General features: G+C 49.5%; 1 protein-coding gene across 3 annotated transcripts in view; it reads left to right on the forward strand.

Annotated features, from left to right (window-relative positions):
- The window catches only part of tiam1a (TIAM Rac1 associated GEF 1a), a 54033-nt gene that overhangs the window by 16400 nt on the left and 16823 nt on the right, over nucleotides 1–20810 (forward strand). For 2 of the 3 annotated variants that reach the window (XM_035626020.2, XM_035626022.2), the window contains exons 2-16: nucleotides 563–668; nucleotides 2780–3435; nucleotides 4024–4313; nucleotides 5275–5541; nucleotides 5644–5872; nucleotides 6694–6866; nucleotides 7401–7625; nucleotides 9057–9242; nucleotides 12434–12580; nucleotides 12971–13045; nucleotides 15618–15788; nucleotides 16833–16937; nucleotides 17870–17951; nucleotides 18206–18292; nucleotides 20405–20617. In XM_035626020.2, coding sequence (XP_035481913.2) covers nucleotides 2787–3435; nucleotides 4024–4313; nucleotides 5275–5541; nucleotides 5644–5872; nucleotides 6694–6866; nucleotides 7401–7625; nucleotides 9057–9242; nucleotides 12434–12580; nucleotides 12971–13045; nucleotides 15618–15788; nucleotides 16833–16937; nucleotides 17870–17951; nucleotides 18206–18292; nucleotides 20405–20617 — 2899 coding nt within the window. In that variant the 5' untranslated portion in view covers nucleotides 563–668; nucleotides 2780–2786. Of the gene's footprint in view, nucleotides 1–562; nucleotides 669–1057; nucleotides 1081–2779; nucleotides 3436–4023; nucleotides 4314–5274; nucleotides 5542–5643; nucleotides 5873–6693; nucleotides 6867–7400; nucleotides 7626–9056; nucleotides 9243–12433; nucleotides 12581–12970; nucleotides 13046–15617; nucleotides 15789–16832; nucleotides 16938–17869; nucleotides 17952–18205; nucleotides 18293–20404; nucleotides 20618–20810 lie in introns of those variants that run through there. The other variant, XM_035626024.2, reaches the window with a different exon arrangement.

Raw genomic sequence — 20810 nt, forward strand, 5'->3', positions numbered from 1 at the left:
ATTGAGTCTTAAGCAGAAAATCATACTCCATTGCCGCTTTCATCTTCTGTCATTTCAGAGAGTGTGTGTGTGTGTGTGTGTGAGAGTGAGAGTGTGTGAGTGTGTGTGTGTGTGTGTGTGTGCGCACACATCTCTTTGTCTGCAGGGAAACAAGGGGTTTGCCTTCCAAAAGCAGTTTTGTGCACTTGCCTGTACATGCCTGTACGGTTTCTCGTTGGCACTGAGTTTCAGGGTGCAGTTCAAAGATAATACGGTTGTTTGTGAGATGATTTCGCCTCTCCCCTCGGGGCTCAGGCGACACCACTCGTTGCTTTGTTTCTGATCATCTGCGCGTTTGTGCATTTTAATTTTTGTTTCTTTTGCCTCACTGCAATTTCTCCCAGCACCACCGCTGACCGCCCTGTCCCTGTTCCCTTTTCATCCCTGTGCACCGACTCCGACTCAACTTCCCTTCACCTGCTTCATGTAACGCACCTGGCAGATGCTCCTACACTCGTTTGTCAGACGTACATTCCGTCTCCTGCTCTTCTGAAACCCCTCTCTCCCCTCCTGTTCCTCGCAGGGCAAACCGACACCACCGTTGTGGAGGATCATGCGGTCGGTGAGAGACGACGACGACGCCGCCGCGATGATGTGGGGATGCTGGTGATGCGGACGCTTGACCACAGGTAGCCGCACGGCGTTTACACCTCGGTATCACACTTCAGTATCACAATCCATCCATCCATCATCTACCGCTTTATCCATTTAAGGGTCGCGGGGGGGTCGCTGGAGCCAATCCCAGCCGACATTGGGCGAGAGGCGGGGTTCACCCTGGACAGGTCGCCAGCCTATCGCAGGGCCACATACAGAGACAAACAACCATTCACTCTCACATTCACACCTACGGTCAATTTAGAGTCTCCAATGAACCTGACCCCATTCTGCATGTCTCTGGACTGTGGGACACGGGGAGAACATGCAAATTCCACACAGAAAGGCCCTGGTTGGTTTGAACCGGGATTCGAACCCAGAACCTTCTTGCTTTGAGGTGAAAGTGCTAACCACTACGCCACCGCGCGGCTGCAACAATCCCAATGAGTACTTTTTGTATTGAATTCTAAAATCTTACCATTCGATTTATCTTATTGTTTCAGTCATATGAAGAAACATGAGGTATCATTGTTGGATTTGACTTAAAGGCTGTGTTTCTATATAAAAGGCTGTTTTTTTTTCTCTCGCTGGAAAGGACCTTTTTGTTTTCTCAGGCTCTCTCTCTCTCTCTCTCTCTCTCTCTCTCTCTCTCTCTCTCTCTCTCTCTCTGCAGTTTGAGCCCACACTGAGTATCTGATGGTGTAGGTTTGATTACGTGTGACTCAGAGGGACCAAGTGGTCTGACGGCAGTTGACTCAGCAGTTGACTCCGCGCGCTTATGTAACAGAGAACACGCCGGGAGGGATGACTTTGCGATCGACACAATTCACAGTGCACCCATCGAAGACGTCGGCCTTTAAAGTTTTAAAAAAGTCACCAAAAGCCGGATGGGATTTTGACACGTTCTGAATTCTTAAGTGGGACAAAACCACAAAACCCGAAGGGAGCCTCCGCGAAATGTTAGCTGTAGTTATGCTCTAAATAAAAAATGTATTCACGTTTATTTTTTAATTCTTTTTGTCCCTGTGCTACCTCACTTGAGTGTGTTGTCCTTGGAAAATTCCCAAATATCCGGGTCGGTTAAAAAAAAAACAGCTGGACACATGATTCCTCACGTGGAGACATCCTGGAGACCCTTGACCACCCACTCCTCCAGCTCAGCGACTGTCCTGGTCATCACATGAATCTCTGAGAGCTGAGAGCTCTGTGAGAAACTGGTTCCAGTCTTTTTGCCATGATCATTCTTTGTTCAGACTTGCAGGTGGGTGCTTTCTGGACAGTGCCATCGGAGAGCACAACCTGCAGTTTGGACAGAAAGAGTCGAAAACACTTTGTTTGTCTGGTTAACAAGCAGGCGAGCAAAACATCTATACCCAGCCCAGTGTGCAATTCAGTGGGGGGGGGGGGGGGGGGGGGGGGGGGGGGGGGGAGAAAAGACATCTCTCTAAAAGCATTAGCTAGGGCTGGTTATTGATTTTTTTTTTTTTTTTTATATAACAGTGCTGATACAATATCTGAGTTTTTGCACAAACACTAAAACCTAAAGTAGTTTTGTCAGTATTTGCTTTAGCATGCCTTTTCCAAAACCCCTTTTTTTCTTTAACAAAACCCACTTTACGCAGGATCACAGTGAATATAACTTTAATTATTTATTTTCTCCCTTTTTTTCCCCCCTTGGAGCTTCTCGTCCCGGTACTTTCAGTCACACTTAGAATCGTCTGTTTGCTTGCCTCACTCTCCCAAAGACACTGGGCTTCATAAAAAGTTTAATACATTTTAAAAAGCCATTGCAAACAGCTGGGCAGACGCATGTTGTTTGAAATGTGTGGCTTTTGCGAGTTAATTAAATACCTTTCATTTTAAACTAAAGAGGGATCTGACGCATCAACACCCTCGGGCACAAATGGTGTGACTGCCTTGGAATGTGGTTGATGAACCTAATGAGCCCAGATTTAAATCAGACTGGAGCTCAGTTGGGTCTGAACTCTGCTGATCAACGGACCAGTTAATGAACACGGATGCGCCACGAGACCCGTAAATAGTTATAAAACAAATAAGCCACTGTTTACTAGACTCGGTCATGGTCTAGATTAAGGGATCATGTGATCATGTTTAGATGTGTATGTTTCTCCTTTTTCATCTACAGTTGAATCATGGGAAACGCGGAGAGTCAGAATGGGGACAGCGGTTTCTACGGCGATGGGACGGGACAACTCTCCCGTAAGCACACGTCCCGCTCGCTCCGTCTCTCCACCAAGCAGCCGATCACCCGCCGCTCCCGGCACTCCTCCTCGGTGAAACAGGAGCACAGGAACTCGGAGGCCTCGACCCGCTCCTCCAGCACGCCCAGCATCCCGCAGTCGCTGGCGGAGAACGGACTGGAACCCTTCAGCGCCGCGGATGCGTTCGGGGAGTTCGGCATCAACCCCCACTGGACACAGCGCGTCGCCATGACCATGCGGCCGGAGTCCTACCAGCAGGACGACGACCCTTTGGCCACGCCGACCCCCGAGACCTCGGAGGCGGACACTGTCGCGCAGGATGGAGGGGAGGACTCCACGGGGGAGGGGGAGGGGGACGCCGCCGGAGAGGAAAGGTACCTCCAGCGGATGGCCGAGGGCCCCCGGGAGGGAGGGAGTTTCAAGAAGAAGCGGTCAAAGTCTGCAGACATGTGGAGAGAGGACAGCCTGGAGTTCTCTCTGTCCGACCTGAGCCAGGAGCATCTGACCAGCACGGAGGAGATAATAGGCGCAGGAGAAGAAGAGGAGGAGGAGGAGGAGCAGTTCTCACATCCCGGTGCAGGTGAGGATTTGAAAAATACCAACACACACACACACAAAGACACATGGCTGGACGGCAAGTCTCGACTGACACATTATATTCCCTGTTCTGAAGCAACGCAGACGATATGGAGTAGTGGCTTTCCAAGAGAAGGGTGACTGGTGATTGGGAGGGAAAAAGATGATGGTTTGATTCACTCTACAGATGATGAGGGGGAGGGTGGTGAGAGAGAAAAATCACACAAGACACTCACTGAGTGGGAGAAAAATAATTTGAGAAGGTCAAGTCGACTGATTGAAGGTCAGCTGCCATCCATCAGGGCGTGCGACGCTCGGCTGGTGACGGCATTGTTGGTTTTAACTGGTGCTGTGCGGGAGCTGCTGCAGGCCGGCATCACAGCGGGCGGTAACTGGTAACTTATCTCCTGAAGGCCTAAGCACTGCCCCAGGTGGTCGGCACACACACACACACACACACACACACACACACACACACGAGAAGGGTAATTTAACTGTCAAGCGTGGTGATCTGAAAGTAACTTGACAGTAATCGGAATGCACTAACCTCCCACCCCCGCCGCCCTGCAATGACCACCTGTGCACGTTCCAGGCTCGGCTGAAAGAGCATCGTCTCTGGACCATCTGTGCAGCCAGCAGAGCGCCGGCCTCAGGGGCCAGAGGGGCCGCTACCCCAAGAACCGGGCGGGAGCCGGTCGTGACGACAGAGAGGGAGGAGGGGAGGAGGGGCTGATGTCCCCAGCCGAGGAGGACGTCGGCGGCTACGGAGCGTTCACGCTTCCGTGCCGGCGGTCCCACTGTCTGTCCGAGGGCCTGGCGGGGCTCGGCATCCCGGCGGCGCCGCGCCCTGCTTTCCAGGGGCGCCGCGCACAAACTACCCAGGTAACACCTCATTTGAATACATTTGCAAAGCAGATGAAGTAGTTTTGCCATTCCACCTCCAGTACTTGAAGCACTAAAGCATGATATCTTCCCTGCCCCTTTCACTAACACACATAAAAAACACACGCAGACAGCAACACTTGGATCATATTTGAGGGGCTTATCAGATTAGCAGATTCATTCAAAACACAACAGCAAAATCACACAAACACTGCAGCAAATCACACATGACAGGAACTCACACAACACGACAGGAACTCACACAACACGACAGGAACTCACACAACACAACAGCATTGGTGAGACCTAAACGGTTGTGTGTGTTGCTGTCGCATTGTGTGAGTTGCTGTTGTGATTCAACTTCGGTTCCCAGAACCTCCAAGCACCCTTGGATAGCAGAGCACCCTAAGTGCTCATTATAAATTCATCTTTGCCAGGCTGAGAGGGGGGGGGGGGGGGGGGGGGGGGGGTTGGGGGGTTGTTAGGCCGGATATAAATAGACGGAAAACACAGCAAAACAACGAGAAGCAGAACAGAGGGAGACTGCGTTTGGTGAAGGAAAAGTGTGAAAGCAAAGGGAACCCCTCGCTCAAAGTGGAGAGCCTTCGCATGGCAGAAGTGCATGTGCAAAAAAACACACAGGCTAACGCAGCCGACCACACACACACACACACACACACACGCACACACACACGCACAGACCCAGACCCAGAAACCCCCTTGAGAAGCCTGAGCTGTCGGGTTGATTCCAGCAAATCGGAGTGAAATGACCTCTTTTATTGTGACCTCTTCTAGACTGGCGTGAATGTTCATTCATGCAAGTTTTCTCTGCAGATTATTATCACCCTCATCTGTAGTATCGCCAGTTTATGTGTGCATGGGCATATTGTGTCTATCCAGATATATATATGTATAAGTTTATGTGTATACTTCAATAAAGCACTGTATCTCTGGCCGGCAGGACATCTCCGGTGTTCTGGGCGAAGGGAGTGAGTATGGCGACAGCGGCATTGACGGCGTCGCGGCGGAGATGGACGGGGAGCTGGCGTCGCGGCGCTGCAAGGCCATGTCGGCCTCTTTCTCGGTGTACTCGGCCGCCGAGAGCAGCGTCTTCAACGGCAGCGACAGCGGGAGCAGCAGCGCCGGAGGCGGAGAAGGCAGGGGCGGCGAGGGAGGACGGGGGGGAGTGTACGAGAACTTCAGGAAGGAGCTGGACAATCAAGCCTGGGTCAGTTACTTGTGATGTGTGTGTGTACAGTATGAAATATAGGTTTGTATGAAACATCCACTGTTTCTAATCCCCTTCGTCTTCCGACGACCCCCTCGTCAGGCACGGGGCCGGGACTGCGCGGAGGAGGCCGGCTCGGCGGTGAGCGACGAGCAGAGCAGCGGCACGCTCAGCGGCGCCTATCCGTCGGACATTCTGATTGGCTGCGCACAGGGCACGGTCAGGAAAGCGGGAGCTCTGGCGGTGAAGAACTTCCTGGTCCACAAGAAGAACAAGAAGGTGGAGCCCGCCACGAGGCGCAAGTGGAAACACTACTGGGTGTCCCTGAAAGGTTGTTGCCCAGACTCGCGTGCTTGTGACTGCACTTGTGCGTTTAGATCTGTATCTTGATTGTTCTTTTTTTTTGTTTTTAATGGAGAGCGACAGAAATTGCCGAGCAGCAGGTTTTCCGTTCACATTCCAACTGAGGACAATGTGATTACATGGCGGTGTGCACCTCAGGCCCCCTGACGTCCTCAGAATTCTCCTCATGAGCTTTCAAATAAGCACGGACTAAAAATGTGATTCCTTGGACATCTCTTCAAGACTAACCGATCCGAGAAATGAAATGAGCAAACTCTTATCCCGACAAAATCCTGCGGCCGCTATCTGCTGCGGTCAGATAAACATCTGAAGCTGACACCAACCCGCTCCGTCTCCCGCTCCCTCCATCCCGTCACACTGTAATCACATCGCATGTGAGCGCAGCCCGTGCCCTTGGTTGTCACCTCTGCTGTCCCCTCGCTCCGTCTTTTGTGTGGCCTTACACGGCTTCTGCTCGGCCTCGCCTCAATCTAATTTCACGCCGGCATCCGCGGCTAATCCAATCTTGTGCTCGTAAAAAAATGCAGATGCTGCATCTGCAGCTGCATTCCCGCCTTCCTCCTCTCTTTATAGACCCCCCCCCCCACCCCCCATAAGTAAATACATTCAATGGTTTCTTATAGTATTCCTCCTGAACTCATGTTGCGTGGCTAAATACAGCAGCGAGTGAAAGACATCTCTCAAATTTTGTCCTGAACACGAAAGCTTTGTTTTGCTAATTGGTTTCAACAAAAGATAGAATTCTGAATTCATCCAACATCACTCCGTCTTTTCTCTTTGGTCCTCAAGGCTGCACCCTCTTCCTGTATGACTCGGACGGTCGTTCGGGCATCGACCACAACAGCGTTCCGAAACACGCGCTGTGGGTGGAGAACAGCATCGTCCAGGCCGTGCCCGAGCACCCCAAGAAGGATTTCGTCTTCTGCCTCAGCAACTCGGTGGGGGACGCTTTCCTCTTCCAGGTGAGAGAGAGACACTGGTATTCCAAACATCCATGTGCCATTGAAGTTGCGTTCCTTTCGAAACCGAAGGTGCGTGCGACGTTTTGGGGACTTGTGTGTGTGTGTGTGTGTGTGTGTGTGTGTGTGTGTGTGTGTGTGTGTGTGTGGTATGTACATGACATTTAGGTATGTGGGCGATACGCCAGTCCCGTGTCCATGTGTTTGTTTTACGTGTGACATGTTTAAAGGCCACGCTGTCATAGTGTGACAGTGATCGGCCACAGCGGCCATTGTGTAATATTCAAATGTCTAATTATGTTCATGGCATCTGTCCACAGTGACATTCAATCCAAGAATGGGAAGATGAGTGATAAAAAATGACGACGGGATTATCGGGACTGTCCTCTCTCTCAGGCGCTAATAGAGAGATTCACATTTCAATTCTCCCAGCTGTCAACTTTCCCAATTCCCTTCTCCCCTTCCTTCTGTCGTGACTCCTTTTTTCCTCAGGCTTGTTCTTCACCATTTTGTCTCCTTCCCCTTTTGCCCTCTCAGACGTCGGGCCAGACGGAGCTGGAGAACTGGATCACGGCGATCCACTCGGCGTGCGCCGCCGCCCTCGCGCGGCAGCACCACCGGGAGGACACGGTGCGGCTGCTGCGCGCCGAGATCCGCAAGCTGGAGCAGAAGATCGACATGGACGAGAAGATGAAGAAGATGGGAGACATGCAGCTGTCCACCGTCGCCGACGCCAAGAAGAGGAAGACCATACTGGAGCAGGTACGGAGGCGAGCGAGCGGGCGGGCGGGCGGTCGCGATGTATCCAGGGAAAAATAATCGAATATGTAACGGTTGTACACACATCAGGAAATGTCAGTATCCAAAAGGGTTTTTGTCATATTATCACACTGCAGATTAATTAAGTCACGTCTCCATGTCCAGGTATGTGATCTCATATGTTGAGCACGTACCGCTGACTGTCTTCAGCTTCCACTCGAGTTAAGGGGAAGGCACCTTAGGGCCTTTGCAGATCTTTGGCTCTTTGAGCTGCACTAATGCTCTCACACACACACACACACACACACACACACACACACACACACACACACGCCGAAAACTCTGCAACAAATCATCTTTACTGCGTGGCGTCATCCAGACACAATGTTCTCGCGGAGCACTTGCAACGACAGATGTTTTCCAATTTTTTTTTCCGACTGGTGCTCGTTTCAAAAAGAAACCAAAAACAAATGCGAGTGCTCGAGTGCAGAATAATCGCAACACAATGTGGCAACACACACACACACACACACACACACACACACACACACGCGATGCATACATGAGCAGGCAGGCGGGACCTGAAAGTCTCTGGCTAATTCTGTCATATTTTCTAATTGCTGTTTTGAGACACAAGTCACAGCTGCGGTGTCGAAGCCGTCCCGAGGATCACTCTTGTTTCGCGCTCAATGCGTCTTTTATTCTGTTTCCCCACGCATGTCTGGAGCCGCTGCCGGAAACGTCAAAGCAGCGTCGCACGTAAACATCGCAAGGGAGCTTAAGAATGTGCCCGCCAACAATAGGCCTCACTGTGTGAACCTGAAGAGCAAAGATCCTTAATATGTTAAAAAAATATATATATATATAATAATAATAATCTTCCACCTGGGCAGTCAATAACTGTATCTCATTGTTTCACTTCTTTCATGAGGTTAAATTAATCTACAAAATGGGGGGGGGGGGGGGGGGGGGGGGGGGGGGTTTACACGGGAACACAGGGCCTCTAATCCATGTTGAGATTCAAGATTCGGGGGGAAAGAGAAGCTGTATAAAAAAGGTTTTGTGTTGCATGGTGAGTACGTGTGTTCCTGTGTTTCCGCCTCCCACGGCCCACACCGCGTGATACATCGCACATAGCACCACAGGTCGGCGACTGGTGGGGGCTGCGCTGGTGAGTAATGTCTCTCCGCAGGGGCCTCGGCACTCCCACGTCTCGCTCTGCCTGAAACGGGTCACATTACCATCGCAAATACTGATCTTTCATGCATATTTTTTCATTCTTCTCATTGTGGTTTTCATCACTGACCTTCGCAGAGATAAATCTGGATCTCATCGGCCAAGTTTGTGCCCGTGTTACATCATCACAAATCCAATCCCTTTTTCTTTTCTTTTTTTTTTTTGTTCACTGCCTTCTCACATTTCCCCCTCCGTCAGATCTCCGTGTGGGAGCAGAACCTGGAGCGGTTTCACATGGACCTCTTCCGCTGCCGGTGCTACCTGGCCAGTCTGCAGGGCGGCGAGCCCCCCAACCCCAAACGCCTGCTGGGCTTCGCGTCGCGTCCCACCAAGCTGGCCATGGGGCGGCTGGGCATCTTCTCTGTCTCCTCCTTCCATGCACTGGTACGACTGCAAATTCCCACCTCACAGTCATGCACCCACTTTTCACCCATTCCCACCGTCTCCACAACCTGTTACACTCTTAAACCCCAATGGAAGCTCCTCAATCCGGAACGCAAACTCAGATGTCCCACGTGTCTCTGCACGTCCCGGTAGGGCTTCGCGTGAGAGGTTCACAATTGCCCACTCTCCATATACCAGCCCAGCTTGGAGAGTGGGTTGTGTTTATCTGGCTGTGGGAGTGAGCGTCTTGTCACTGACACCTACTGGATTTCTGCACGCCCGGCATATTGCGAAAACTGTACGTGGCCTCGAAATCTTATAACTTCCCAAAATGCAGACCAATATGAGCCAGAGCCGACTTATTAATGGTTCCCTGATGGCATAACACAAATGTGGCAGTCAGCTTATTTACTTGGCTACCCGGGCAGCTTCAGAAATATAATAAGACAAGATAAGATAATAATATTTATTCGTCCCACAACGGGGAAATTTGGGCATTACAGCAGAATATAAAAAAAGCAATAGGTATGTACAAATATAAAATACACAATATAAATACTATGTACAGACAATGGAACTTGAATACTCTACACTGACAATGGAAATAGTCAAATGGACAAATGGAACGCACTCCCGCTGCATCTATTGGAATCGCTGCCCATTTGCTGCGATCACTCTGTACTTTGACGCTTCACATTTTTGTGTTTTTACTCTGTGGACCATCCGTTTCGAACCGACAGCTGTGACTCCCGACAGGAGAAATTAAGTTGAGAATCAAAGATATGACAATTCCACTCCAGCCCTGGACCCCTAAAGCTAAGGCTATAATGCAAGAACAAAGCGGTCCTCACTCTGGAGCCTCGCGCTCGTCGTTTCCCCTTCACGAGGGGTACACAGGAGGTGCACATTGGGCTGCGCACACTGTCCTCGCCGTGCAACATTCAGAACGTTCTCCTTCCGAGCCTGACAGGAAAATGAAAAGGAGGCGTCCTGACCATTTGTTCTCTCCTACCGGGGGGGCGACCGCTTCAGCCTGTGGCTTAAAAGCCAAGTGGTTTGCTCTGCGTGAACACTTGCTCAACACAACGACCAAAAAATGTGGAGAATGAGCCCGACCGCTGATGGAATGATCTATATGCCGCTGCCGGGTGTCTGTGTGTACTGTACGCTCTGTGCCAAACTCCATCCGGGAAGCAGAGAGAAAGAGCGGCGTGGAGAGAAGCAGGTGGAAACGACGTGTCTGCGGTCCTGTTTTTTTTTTTTACCAATCGCACACATTCACACATCGCAACATCACAGGCTGATGGCGTGGGTTTTTTCCCCTCAGTGATTGGTGGATCAATAAAAGCTCTGTTAGTAAGCTGCCATCCCTGAGGCACTTTCCCACAAACAGGCTTAACACTCTCTGATCTGTGGCCCCCCACCCCCCACCCCTTCCTTCTACTGCCCACACCTTCACATCCTTTGTCTGGGTCTCTCTCCTTCCTATCTGCCATATCACCCTTTCCCCCCCCCCCCCTCTCTCTCTCTACCCATCACTGTGTCTTCCCCTCTGTCTCTTTATCTCCCATGTTTTCCATTTTATCAGACAAATACTGCAATAAATGTGTTGCACATTTTTTAGCCCATTTTTAGTCGGGGGAGGGGGCTCAATATTTCAAGAAAATTTCTGACATTAAAGTCGTAAATCTACCAGAGAAAAAGTGAAGCGATGTCGTTCCTTGATAGGCAAACACAATTTTTCCGACTTTTTTTTTCCGTAGACTTGTGAGTTTTTTCAAGTAAATTTACCACTTTAATCTCAGAGAATATCAGAGTTTGTATTCTCGTAAATTTCCGACTATAATGTCAGAAATTCTGTGTTTTTTCTCTCCAAATATTACCCCCCTCCCGGCTCCATATATATATATTTTTTTTCCTACAATGGCCCTAATATGCCGTCGTTCATTTATGCCACACGTAAACTTCTATATTTACGCACATCTATAACGAAATGGCAATGAAATACATTAATAAGACAAAGAAATTCATTTTAAATTAGAAGAAAAAAAATGTTTTCTTCGTTTACTTTCAACAGTAATTCTCTTGAGCAGTTTTCTTCTCATCCATGAGAAGAACAAAAAAGACAGTGTGGTGCAATGAGGCTGTAAAAAGGCGTCCCTGCAGATTACATAAGACAGTCTTGAAGACAGTTTGACCTATCATGTTTGAAGTGTGTGCGTCTCATGAGGCCGACGAGGCGACCGACGAGCGCACACTTGCGTAACTACAGTACGTGCAATGTATGTGTGTGTGTGTGCGCGCACATACATGTTACATGCAAACACCGACATGTGCATGAAATGATGCATTTGTGTGCCGCGCAGAGAAGCTCCTCACGGCCCAGTAGTTCATGGTGCATTAATCCAGAAATGCCAAGAGTGGTTCCGTCTATGCGAGTGTACAGCAGTAGGTCACCGAGGGGGACGAGAGGCGGAAAGTGTGTGTTCAGTCTGTGCCAGTGGCGGTCCCTATACTGGGATGATGAAAATGTGTGATGCCTCCGTGTGCATTCATGTTCTTTTTGAAGTGACTCACAAACAGAGACTGCCGCCACTGCTGTCAGTAAACAGTATGAATACATAATGTCCCAAAGCGTAAGAATGAGATTGGTATCAAATCTGAAAGGAACACCACTTAAAGATGCGGTAATTGATTTTGGAGAAAAAAGATTTATCTGTTGTTGATGATTTTACTGCGCTGACCGAGCCTCAAGGCCTCGGGACTGGGAGCTGAATTTTACTAAAAAAAAAAAGTGTGTTGGATAAAAATCGCTTACTGCCCCTTTAAATACAATTGACAATACAATTCACATTGACATGTGAATATCTGTATACACACAAACATACATAAAGTAAATTTACTCTATATTATATTTCTTGCTTCAAGGGATTAATAGATACTGACATTGACAAGATGTGCAGTCAACGACACGCTGAACCTTTTGTAGGTAGCAGCTCATTGAGATGTAAAATGATTAAAGCCTAGTAACAGATATAGATAACGGCATTGTCAGTACACTTCTAGCTACAAAGAAAGTACAGGTATCTATGAGAAGCATGAAATACTTATGAACTCTATACAGTAGCCTGCCGATCAGTCAATCGCCTTTTGATTAAACTCAACGTTTGGTGTGATATTCCCCGTCGCAGGTGTCGGCCCGTACGGAGAGCAGCGCCAGGAGGCGGAGCCAGGCCATGCCGCGCACCTTCAGTAAACGCCGGAGCCGTTTCTCCTCCCTCTGGGGGCTGGACACCACCTCAAAGAGGAAGACCAAGGGACATCCCTCCATTAACCAGGTCACCGCCACAGTGACACACACCCATACGGGAGTTTGCTTGACCTCAGCGTATGACCTAAAGCTTTAAAGGTCAAGTGCTGTCCCTCATTCGTTAGTCGCTGTGGATAGGAAAGCGTCTCCCCGAATGAGTGGATATAAATGTAAATGTAGTAAGAGCGTTGAGACATAGCCAGAAATTTGACTTGCCCCAAGTTGACCACTAAACGGCATTTCATTTAGATATGTAGTATAACGCAGGTTTGAATGGCGAGTAAATGTTCAGTTTGGGGATTTCATATTTGATTCCTTCTAGTTGCAAATGTAATAACTCTATTATAACTGTTGTTGATGTGCATGATATGTCTAGATGCAGCTGCAATGTGAAATGCTAATATGAGTGCGGCTGCAGGTGTTCGTTGATGGGATGGAGTCCGCCAGGAAACCCTTGGAGCGCATGTTTGAGGACTCCGCCAGTGAGAAATCTGTAAGCGACTAACCGTCTTTACTTCACAATGATACGAGTCGACAACGGAAGTGTGCCTTTCATATTGAGCACAGTCATAGAATTGTTTAATGTCGGACGGGAACCTCAATCCGGCTCACGACATTCTCAAGGAGGCTTATCGTTATTGCTCATTTTTATCTTTGTAGAGACACACACCGGATGGTTAGTGTGGCCCCAAAGTAGGCCTGGACTCTATTTCCATTGTGGTCCTTTGTCCGCCCTGCAGCCACACCAAGATGACAAAGGCCACAACAGACTCGGTGAATGTTTATATCTCCAGTAATAATCTTCCGCGGGCCACAAGCGCCGAGTTCCTCCTCCCTCTCTTAGTTTGGCATTCACTTCAGACGACCGCAGCTCCCGCAGCTGCAGGCGAACTCCGTGTCATTGTTTGCCTTTCTCATAAGCCAACATAAAAAATTACTGGGGCGTCTGATGAACCTTTGTAACTTGTATAATGGGTGATGGGCTCTCGCGAGGGACCCCCCCGGGGCGCCCGGACACGTCGCTGGCTTTTCCCACGCCTTTCGACTTAACTGACGTTCCTCTTCGGCGCTCTGGCTCCTCGGTCGGCGGGTTATCTGGGTGAAGCACAAAAAAACCCCAGTGCACCCGTCCAGATCAGTGAGCATTTCCTTTGGGGTCATTTAAAAAAAAGAAGAAAAGTTTTAACGTCTTCAGACATCCACTTCTCTCCTCTGTGACGAGCGAGAGGATAAACAGCCATTCTTCGTTTTCTGCAGCCGTTTCTCCTCCTGCATCAGACGTCAAATTATTCGCTTCATATTATTTTTGCAGGACTAACATGGGTCTGTGTTATCTCCCCCCCCAACTCGCTACTGACCACTCTGTGCCTTTATATTCTTACTGTATTCTCATTCTCTACTTCTTCTCTTTTCTAGTCTATCAAACACCATCCCCAGATAGGCGTTGACAGATTCCCATTTCTTCTTTTCCTCTGCTCCGGGCAATTCCGACTCTATCCGCATCACGGGCTATCGACTGGAGGGTTATTCCAGTCTTCTAATCCCACTGAGACAAAATTGATCTGATATGTTCAGCTCATTAGCTTTGTGATGTTTCAACGAATTATGCGGACATTTGCTACCGAGGAACCAGGCAGCTTCTCGCCGCCCGTGCGCTCGTCTCTTGACCGCATTGTGCCGACGATTGCAACTAACGAATAATATCTTTTTCGGAAAAAAGAACACTAAATGATCTAAGTGTGCCAATTACCCGTGGGTTGAGCGAGTTCAAGCATGGCAGCTCCATATTTTACGGGGACCCGTAGAAGGAGGCAGCGACGAGGGCGAGAGGGAACACAGGCCCGTGTCCTGAACTCGGCAGATAGAAGGCAGCATCACAAGCACTAACCCACTCCGACCGCGGAGGCCCCCAGTGGCACCATGGGAGATTGATTTCCTTCCACCCACGCCCCAACTTCAGCTGGCGGGGTTATGGGATTCCAGTAGAGAAAATGCATGCATCAGTCACAAAGATCCAGATGATAAATTTCAGCAAGAATAATTCAAAAATGGTTGCTCTGATGGATTTGTTTGTTCTGGGGAATCCCATTGAAGGCCCCCCCCCCCCCCAAAAAAAAAAAGAGGGAATAAGAGAGAAGGAGAGATCAGTGTGCAGCCCACCCAGCAGAGGCATCCTGTCTGGGCCAGGAGGGGAGCCAGATGGTGCTGAGCAGGGCCGGGGAGTTCAGGGAGTTGGGGGGGTGTACTAGCCAAGGGCCCCCTCTGGTATGTGTGTGTGTGTCTTTGTTTTGTGTCTGCGAACATCAGTTGGTTTTTCTTCTCTCGCTCACTTTTCCGTCTATATCCAGCACACAGTATCACACGCAGCCCAAGTCTAAATTCATTTAAACAGCAGATTGTGTTTGGCGTGAATGAAAGATTGGGAGGCGGGAGATGATGGAGTGATGCACAGATAGAGGGGAAGGGGCACCAGAAGGAGAGACGGTGATTAGTGGGGGTTGGGGGGAGGGGGCGCGGCTGTGCGGAGCGACGGAGGCATCAAAGAATGAACGTGGATGCTGCTGTTACTCGATAGCACTTGATAAGGTATCAGTGACAGACAGTGTGGGGTCGAAAAGAAGGGGCGAGCCTGAGAGAGGCCGACACGGCCGCCAGATTGTCGGAGGTCACACTGACGGGCCCAAAGGTCGGTGGGAATGCACACATGTATGTATTCAAGTGCACACGTGTATGTAACACATACCCACACAGGGAGGCGGCCGTCTGACCGAGAGGCTCTCATCAACGCCCGACGAATTGGATTTTGTAATCAGATAGCCTGCTGCTGTCAGGCCACCGCGGCATTAATCTCATCAGTCCGAGCAAATCTGGTTTCCGTTTGCGAGCGAGAGGAACAGTCATGAGGAATTAAGGGGGATTACTGCACAATTTTAGCAAATTCATCTGTGTGGATAATAGAATAACTTTTTTTTTTTTCCTTTTTCAGCTTTCACTGAGCACAAAGTCTGCTGGGAGAGACGCATAAAACCTCAATGTGTGCGTGTGTGTGTTTGTTGAATTTTCAGAAGGAGCGAGCGGGTTCGGTGAAGAGTCTTCCCCAGCAGAACGTGGACAGCTTCATTTGGGTTCCTGATTACCTGACTCCCTCCTGGGTGTGTCTGCCAAACAACCAGCCCGTCCTGGCCATCGTACAGCCCGGGGACACGGCGTTGGAAGTGCTCAGCACCATCTGCAAGGTGGGCTGTTGTCGATAGCAACACTGATGTCATACCAGCGGAGACGTGTCTCGCCCGTTGATGATTACAGACCAAACATCCTTTTACGCTTCATGCTTCGGTTCAGTTCAGTTCAGTTCCTCCTGCAGCAGAGCGCAGATTAAAAACCAGACAGGAAGCACAGATATTAAAACAATAACACACCACATAAGAGTTTGTCTTTGCTTATGCACAGCAACTATAACACATATAGAGTCGATAAATGTCGATTGGATACAAATTTGAAAGTGCAGTAAATAAAGAATGTCGTGACTTAAGCACCTGCATGTTACACATGTGACCTTGAGGAACATGTCTCCTACAATTGCACATAGTTGCAATGACGTCTCACCATTTACAGTCTGTTGACGGCCAATGACAATAATTCAGGGGGAAAAAACCGTGGGGGATTAGACACAGATTACCAGGGGGTGAGCATGTGAATCTGAATATGAGTCTGAGACGAACCCGGAAGAGAGAGACCGACGGAAGAAGGAATCTTCTTCTTATTCGCACAACAACCACAAATGCGTGTCACTGGCACACGCGCTCGTGTCAACTTGCGTTCCACTCCACCTCCTCTTCCCCCTGATTGGCCTCAGACCGGGGCGCTGGGATAATGATGCCTAATGATACGTATATACGTTCCACTTTGAGGGTCCGTCGAGAAACAAGCTGATCAACGTGTGGGCGAGCGCGGGCATGCGTGCCATAAACATGTCGCAAGGAACTGGAGCGTCTAATTCATGCGTCCTGTGTGGTACACGTACTGCAGATACATGTGGATTACATACATGGTTTGATGCATACATTTCCATTCTCCTTCTGTCAGTGGACGTCATGAGCTATAGAAGTGTGGCCATGATAATGGGAATGGTGTTTTGATAGTTGGCACATATAAATAACAAGTTTGAGTTTGGTAGCAGCAGCTATTTATTTAAGTACCTTTTTTTTTTTTGGAAAGCAGCATCTTAATATGTATTTTAATTTTCCCCCCGAATTTTCCACCTGTCCTGTTACCCACAGACCCATAAGATTGACCGATCCGGCCACTACCTGCGTTTGAAAGTGTGGGCGGACAACCAAATGCTCCTCTGCGTTCCTAAGCTCGAAGACGACATCTCCGATCTGGTGAGGAAAAACCCATGAAACTACAACCCGCCCATATCAGGCAATAAAATATTATGGGAATACGGTTATCACTATGTGGCATTTAAAACAAGTTGTGTTACAGTCTCATGTGAGACCCCAATGTCCCATTTGGATTTCGGGGGTCTTCACCTTATTACTAATTCATTTAATTTCTGGCAGATATGGGATGCACGCTTGTGCATGTTTTATGATTTGGCTGCAGAATTGAGTTCACAATGCATTTCAAAATTCCCAGGATGCAAAATAGAGACCGTAGCATATAGGCTATGAATTATGCAAACTAGTATTCTGACTGCATCGTGTGCACCGTGATCTGTGCACATTTCCGTTTGTCATTTTCTTGGTATTCACATGAACAATGGCACATTGAAGAAGCCCTTCACCTCCACGTTCGTCGGCCACGGTGTGTGAACCCTGAAACGAATTCTCCGTGTGACGGTTCTTTGTAGGTGAACGGCTGAACTCTTCCCCAAAGCTCAATCACTGTATTTTCCTCAAGAGCTCTTTCATCTTTCTGCCTTGATCGGGGACTCGCTGCAGCCACTTTCATCCTCCGCCTGTGATATTGCAGATGTTATTTCTCAACAGCGAATGACGCATGACGCACACTCCTGTTCCCGTCTGTTGCGCCACACACACAGCTGTGTCTGTGCTCCGGGCCCGCCGCGAGGGTCTGGACCCTTGTGTGTGCACCCACCCACCCACCCACTCGCTGGCTCGCTTCACAGACCCGACCTGGATTTTGACCCCACAACCTTCAAATGCAATTGCTGTGTGAAGGAGGCTGAATAAAACATGAATCTGTCCGTCCGTTCATGAAGAGCGACAACTTGACCTTGGCCGTCCTCATCCCGCAGCCCTTCCATTTTTTCCTGACAATTAAAAAGATGATTTTTTCTTGTTCTTGGCAGCTCTACAAAGAGATTGAGATCTGCCCCAAAACTACGGAGGTGATACGGTTTGACAACGCCGAGTCCTGCACCATCGGATACGGTACGCTTAGACAATGGCCCCGTTTGAACTAGATCAGCACCATTCCTGACATACTCTCAGACCGTGCATCAAATTGATTTTGTAATGGACTTCATCGAGTCACGCTTTGTTAATGACTGCAGGGGGGTCGACCCCGGGGTGAGTGTCTTCAGTGGATCTAATTGCTCGGCAGTCATGCTGCCGCCGTGCACACTGTCAAATTGCGACATTTCAAAGAGTTGAGTGACTGAATCTCTTGCTCTGCGTCCGTGTAGGTTTTTCCGTGGCTGTTATAGACGAGGACGGGACGCAGCAGCTCCATGTCACGGAAGTGAAAGAAGGCGGACTGGCCTCAGCGAAAGGTAACCTATTCCTCAACCGAGCGCGAAGGTGTGTAATTCATTATGTGTCGCGTATCCTGACGGACGCTGTTCAGCCACAGGAGACGAAAACAAACAGCGGCAACGGAGGACACGTAGGGAGTGCGTGAAAGCCGGTTTACGTACGATGTTTCCGTCCTGACATTGACATTTCACGCACGGCACTCAAACACCTGGGCTTGGGGGAGCACCTGATCCCACATGACATCTTATCGGCGCAGCGTTGTGTGACCGCACGGCATCAGCCCTTGAGCCGGCGCGGCAGAAGCCTGGCGGGTTAGAGCAGAGGCGAGGGGAAGGAAAAGAGAAAATGCAAAATCCTGACTATAAAAGGTGTCGGCATCTGCAATCAGCGTCAACTTACAAAATGTGGTCCACGGCGAGGTCGTGCGCAGCCAGTAAAAGGCCTCTAACATAACTGTCAACATGATGGGAACCAGCAACTGCTAGATTAAAAAAAAAAAAATCCAAATGTCGTTTATCAGTTCATCTAAAGAGACTTGAATCACCTGTGCGTTACACTCCATAGTCTGACAATCCCTGACTGGTGTGATGAAACCTTTATGTATGGATTAAAAGAAATGAATTGCCCTATCTTTGAACGGAGCCAGGGAGACCTAATGGCTCTGAGAAACACAGGGCAGCTCTGTAGATACGACACTAATGCCTAGAACATAACATGAACCCCGTTATTGTCCCCCCCCCCCCCCCCCCTCGGACCAAGGTTGCTCAAGTGTGAGATTGTGTCCTCCAGTGTGTTAGAAGTCTTAAAAGCTGCTAGTGTTAGCAGGACAGGAGGACAGAAACTGTGCTGAAGAGATGTGAAAATGCTTGTGGCATCCAGACAAACACAATGTACATTTTTTGGGGGGGGGAATAATATACTATATTTTGCTGAATCACAGGAATTCAATGTGTCAGGCCCGGCATTAGTGGGTCGGGATGAGCCTGTGTGTGTGTGTGTGTGTGTGTGTGTGTGTGTGTGTGTGTGTGTGTGTGTGTGTGTGTGTGTGTGCGTGTGTGCGTGTGTGCGTGTGTGTGTGTGTGTGCGTGCGTGCGTGTGTGTGTGTGTTTTTACTATGAGAGAAGAGAATGAACGGGGAGTGAAAGAGATCACGCTTCCATTTCTGCAGGGTGTACGCAGAAAAAAACCAGGCCAGCACTGGACAAGGAGCCCCAAAGGGTCTTTGCTCAATCTCTTACTCACTGTACTTCCCGCTCCCCTTCCCCTCCCCCTATGCAAGCACACAGACACACACACACACACACACACACACACACACACACACACACAGCCAAGCGCACACACGCGCAGCCGTAAATGTCCAGAGGCGTTATCTCTCTCTGTCCAATAAAGACTCTGCTACAGCTGACATTTCACATCCTAGACAACTAGGTCATAACTTAGGGCTAAATGTGTGTCTACGTGTGTTACTATGTGTGTGCCTGTGTGTTTTTTTCTGCAGCATATAGCGCGTGACGAAAGCCGTAGTTACAGTAGACGATTTAAGATGATACTGAAGTCGGGAGAATCGATGACAAACAAATCTGTGCACCGCGTGTGACTGCGTTAACGGGACCAAAGCCCTTTTGTCTAACTGCCTTAGTTCTGCGGCGGCGACAGGTGAGGCCGCAGAGTCCGAGAGCCCAAACAGCCGTCACAACCAATCGGCTTCATTGGCCGAGGCCGGCTGCTAATTGGTCGGCTGATGGACTGCTAATTCCCGAATAATGGAGCCGATGCTGCGCTCCCAATGGAGGCTTCTGTTTAGTATATGTATGGTACTGCTTAACTGTATAGACTATATACGGGATGACAGGACAGGAATAGACAGGCGTGGCACGCTCCTCCTCAAACTCATCCAGTCTTGTTGGATCAGTGTTAGCCTGGAGCCAAAACAAGCATGCGAGGAGGCGTTTTTCATGCGTTGGAGCACACGAGAGTCCCGGCGTGATGAGCCACAGTTGTTGCTGTTAAGGAGTACGGCTCCCTAACTTCTGTTTGTGGACATTCTTTTGCACACAGTACCCTGTGGAGTTGATGGCCCCGCTGGACATTTCTCACTCAGTTTTGTCCCGTTGATTATCTCTCAGGGTTGAAAGCCGGGGACGAGCTCCTGTTGCTGAATGGAAAGCCCGCGTCCGCCCTGCAAATGGACGACATGAGGGCTGCGTTCGTGAACCAAGCGCTGACCTTGTGCGTCAGCACCCGGCCCCGGCTGGACCCCCGGGCGCTGTGCTCCGCCCCGCCGCGGCGCTCCGACGGGGAGCAGGACCCGGCCACAGACATCTTCTCCCAGAGCCAGGGTAAGGCGTCCTTGGCGACTTTTTCTTTTGGATCATGGCCAGCTTCTCTCGATGATCAGCGAACAGTGTCCTCTAGTGACAAATGTAGTGAGCTTCTTTGTCAACTTTTTAAACTGCAACTCGGGTCTGTTGAGGGGCCACATCCAGGTGAGAGTGAGAAGGTCAAGAATGAAGGGTGAACATGCTTCTGATG

Source organism: Scophthalmus maximus, chromosome 2, assembly GCF_022379125.1.
Source record: "Scophthalmus maximus strain ysfricsl-2021 chromosome 2, ASM2237912v1, whole genome shotgun sequence".
Taxonomy (NCBI): domain Eukaryota; kingdom Metazoa; phylum Chordata; class Actinopteri; order Pleuronectiformes; family Scophthalmidae; genus Scophthalmus; species Scophthalmus maximus.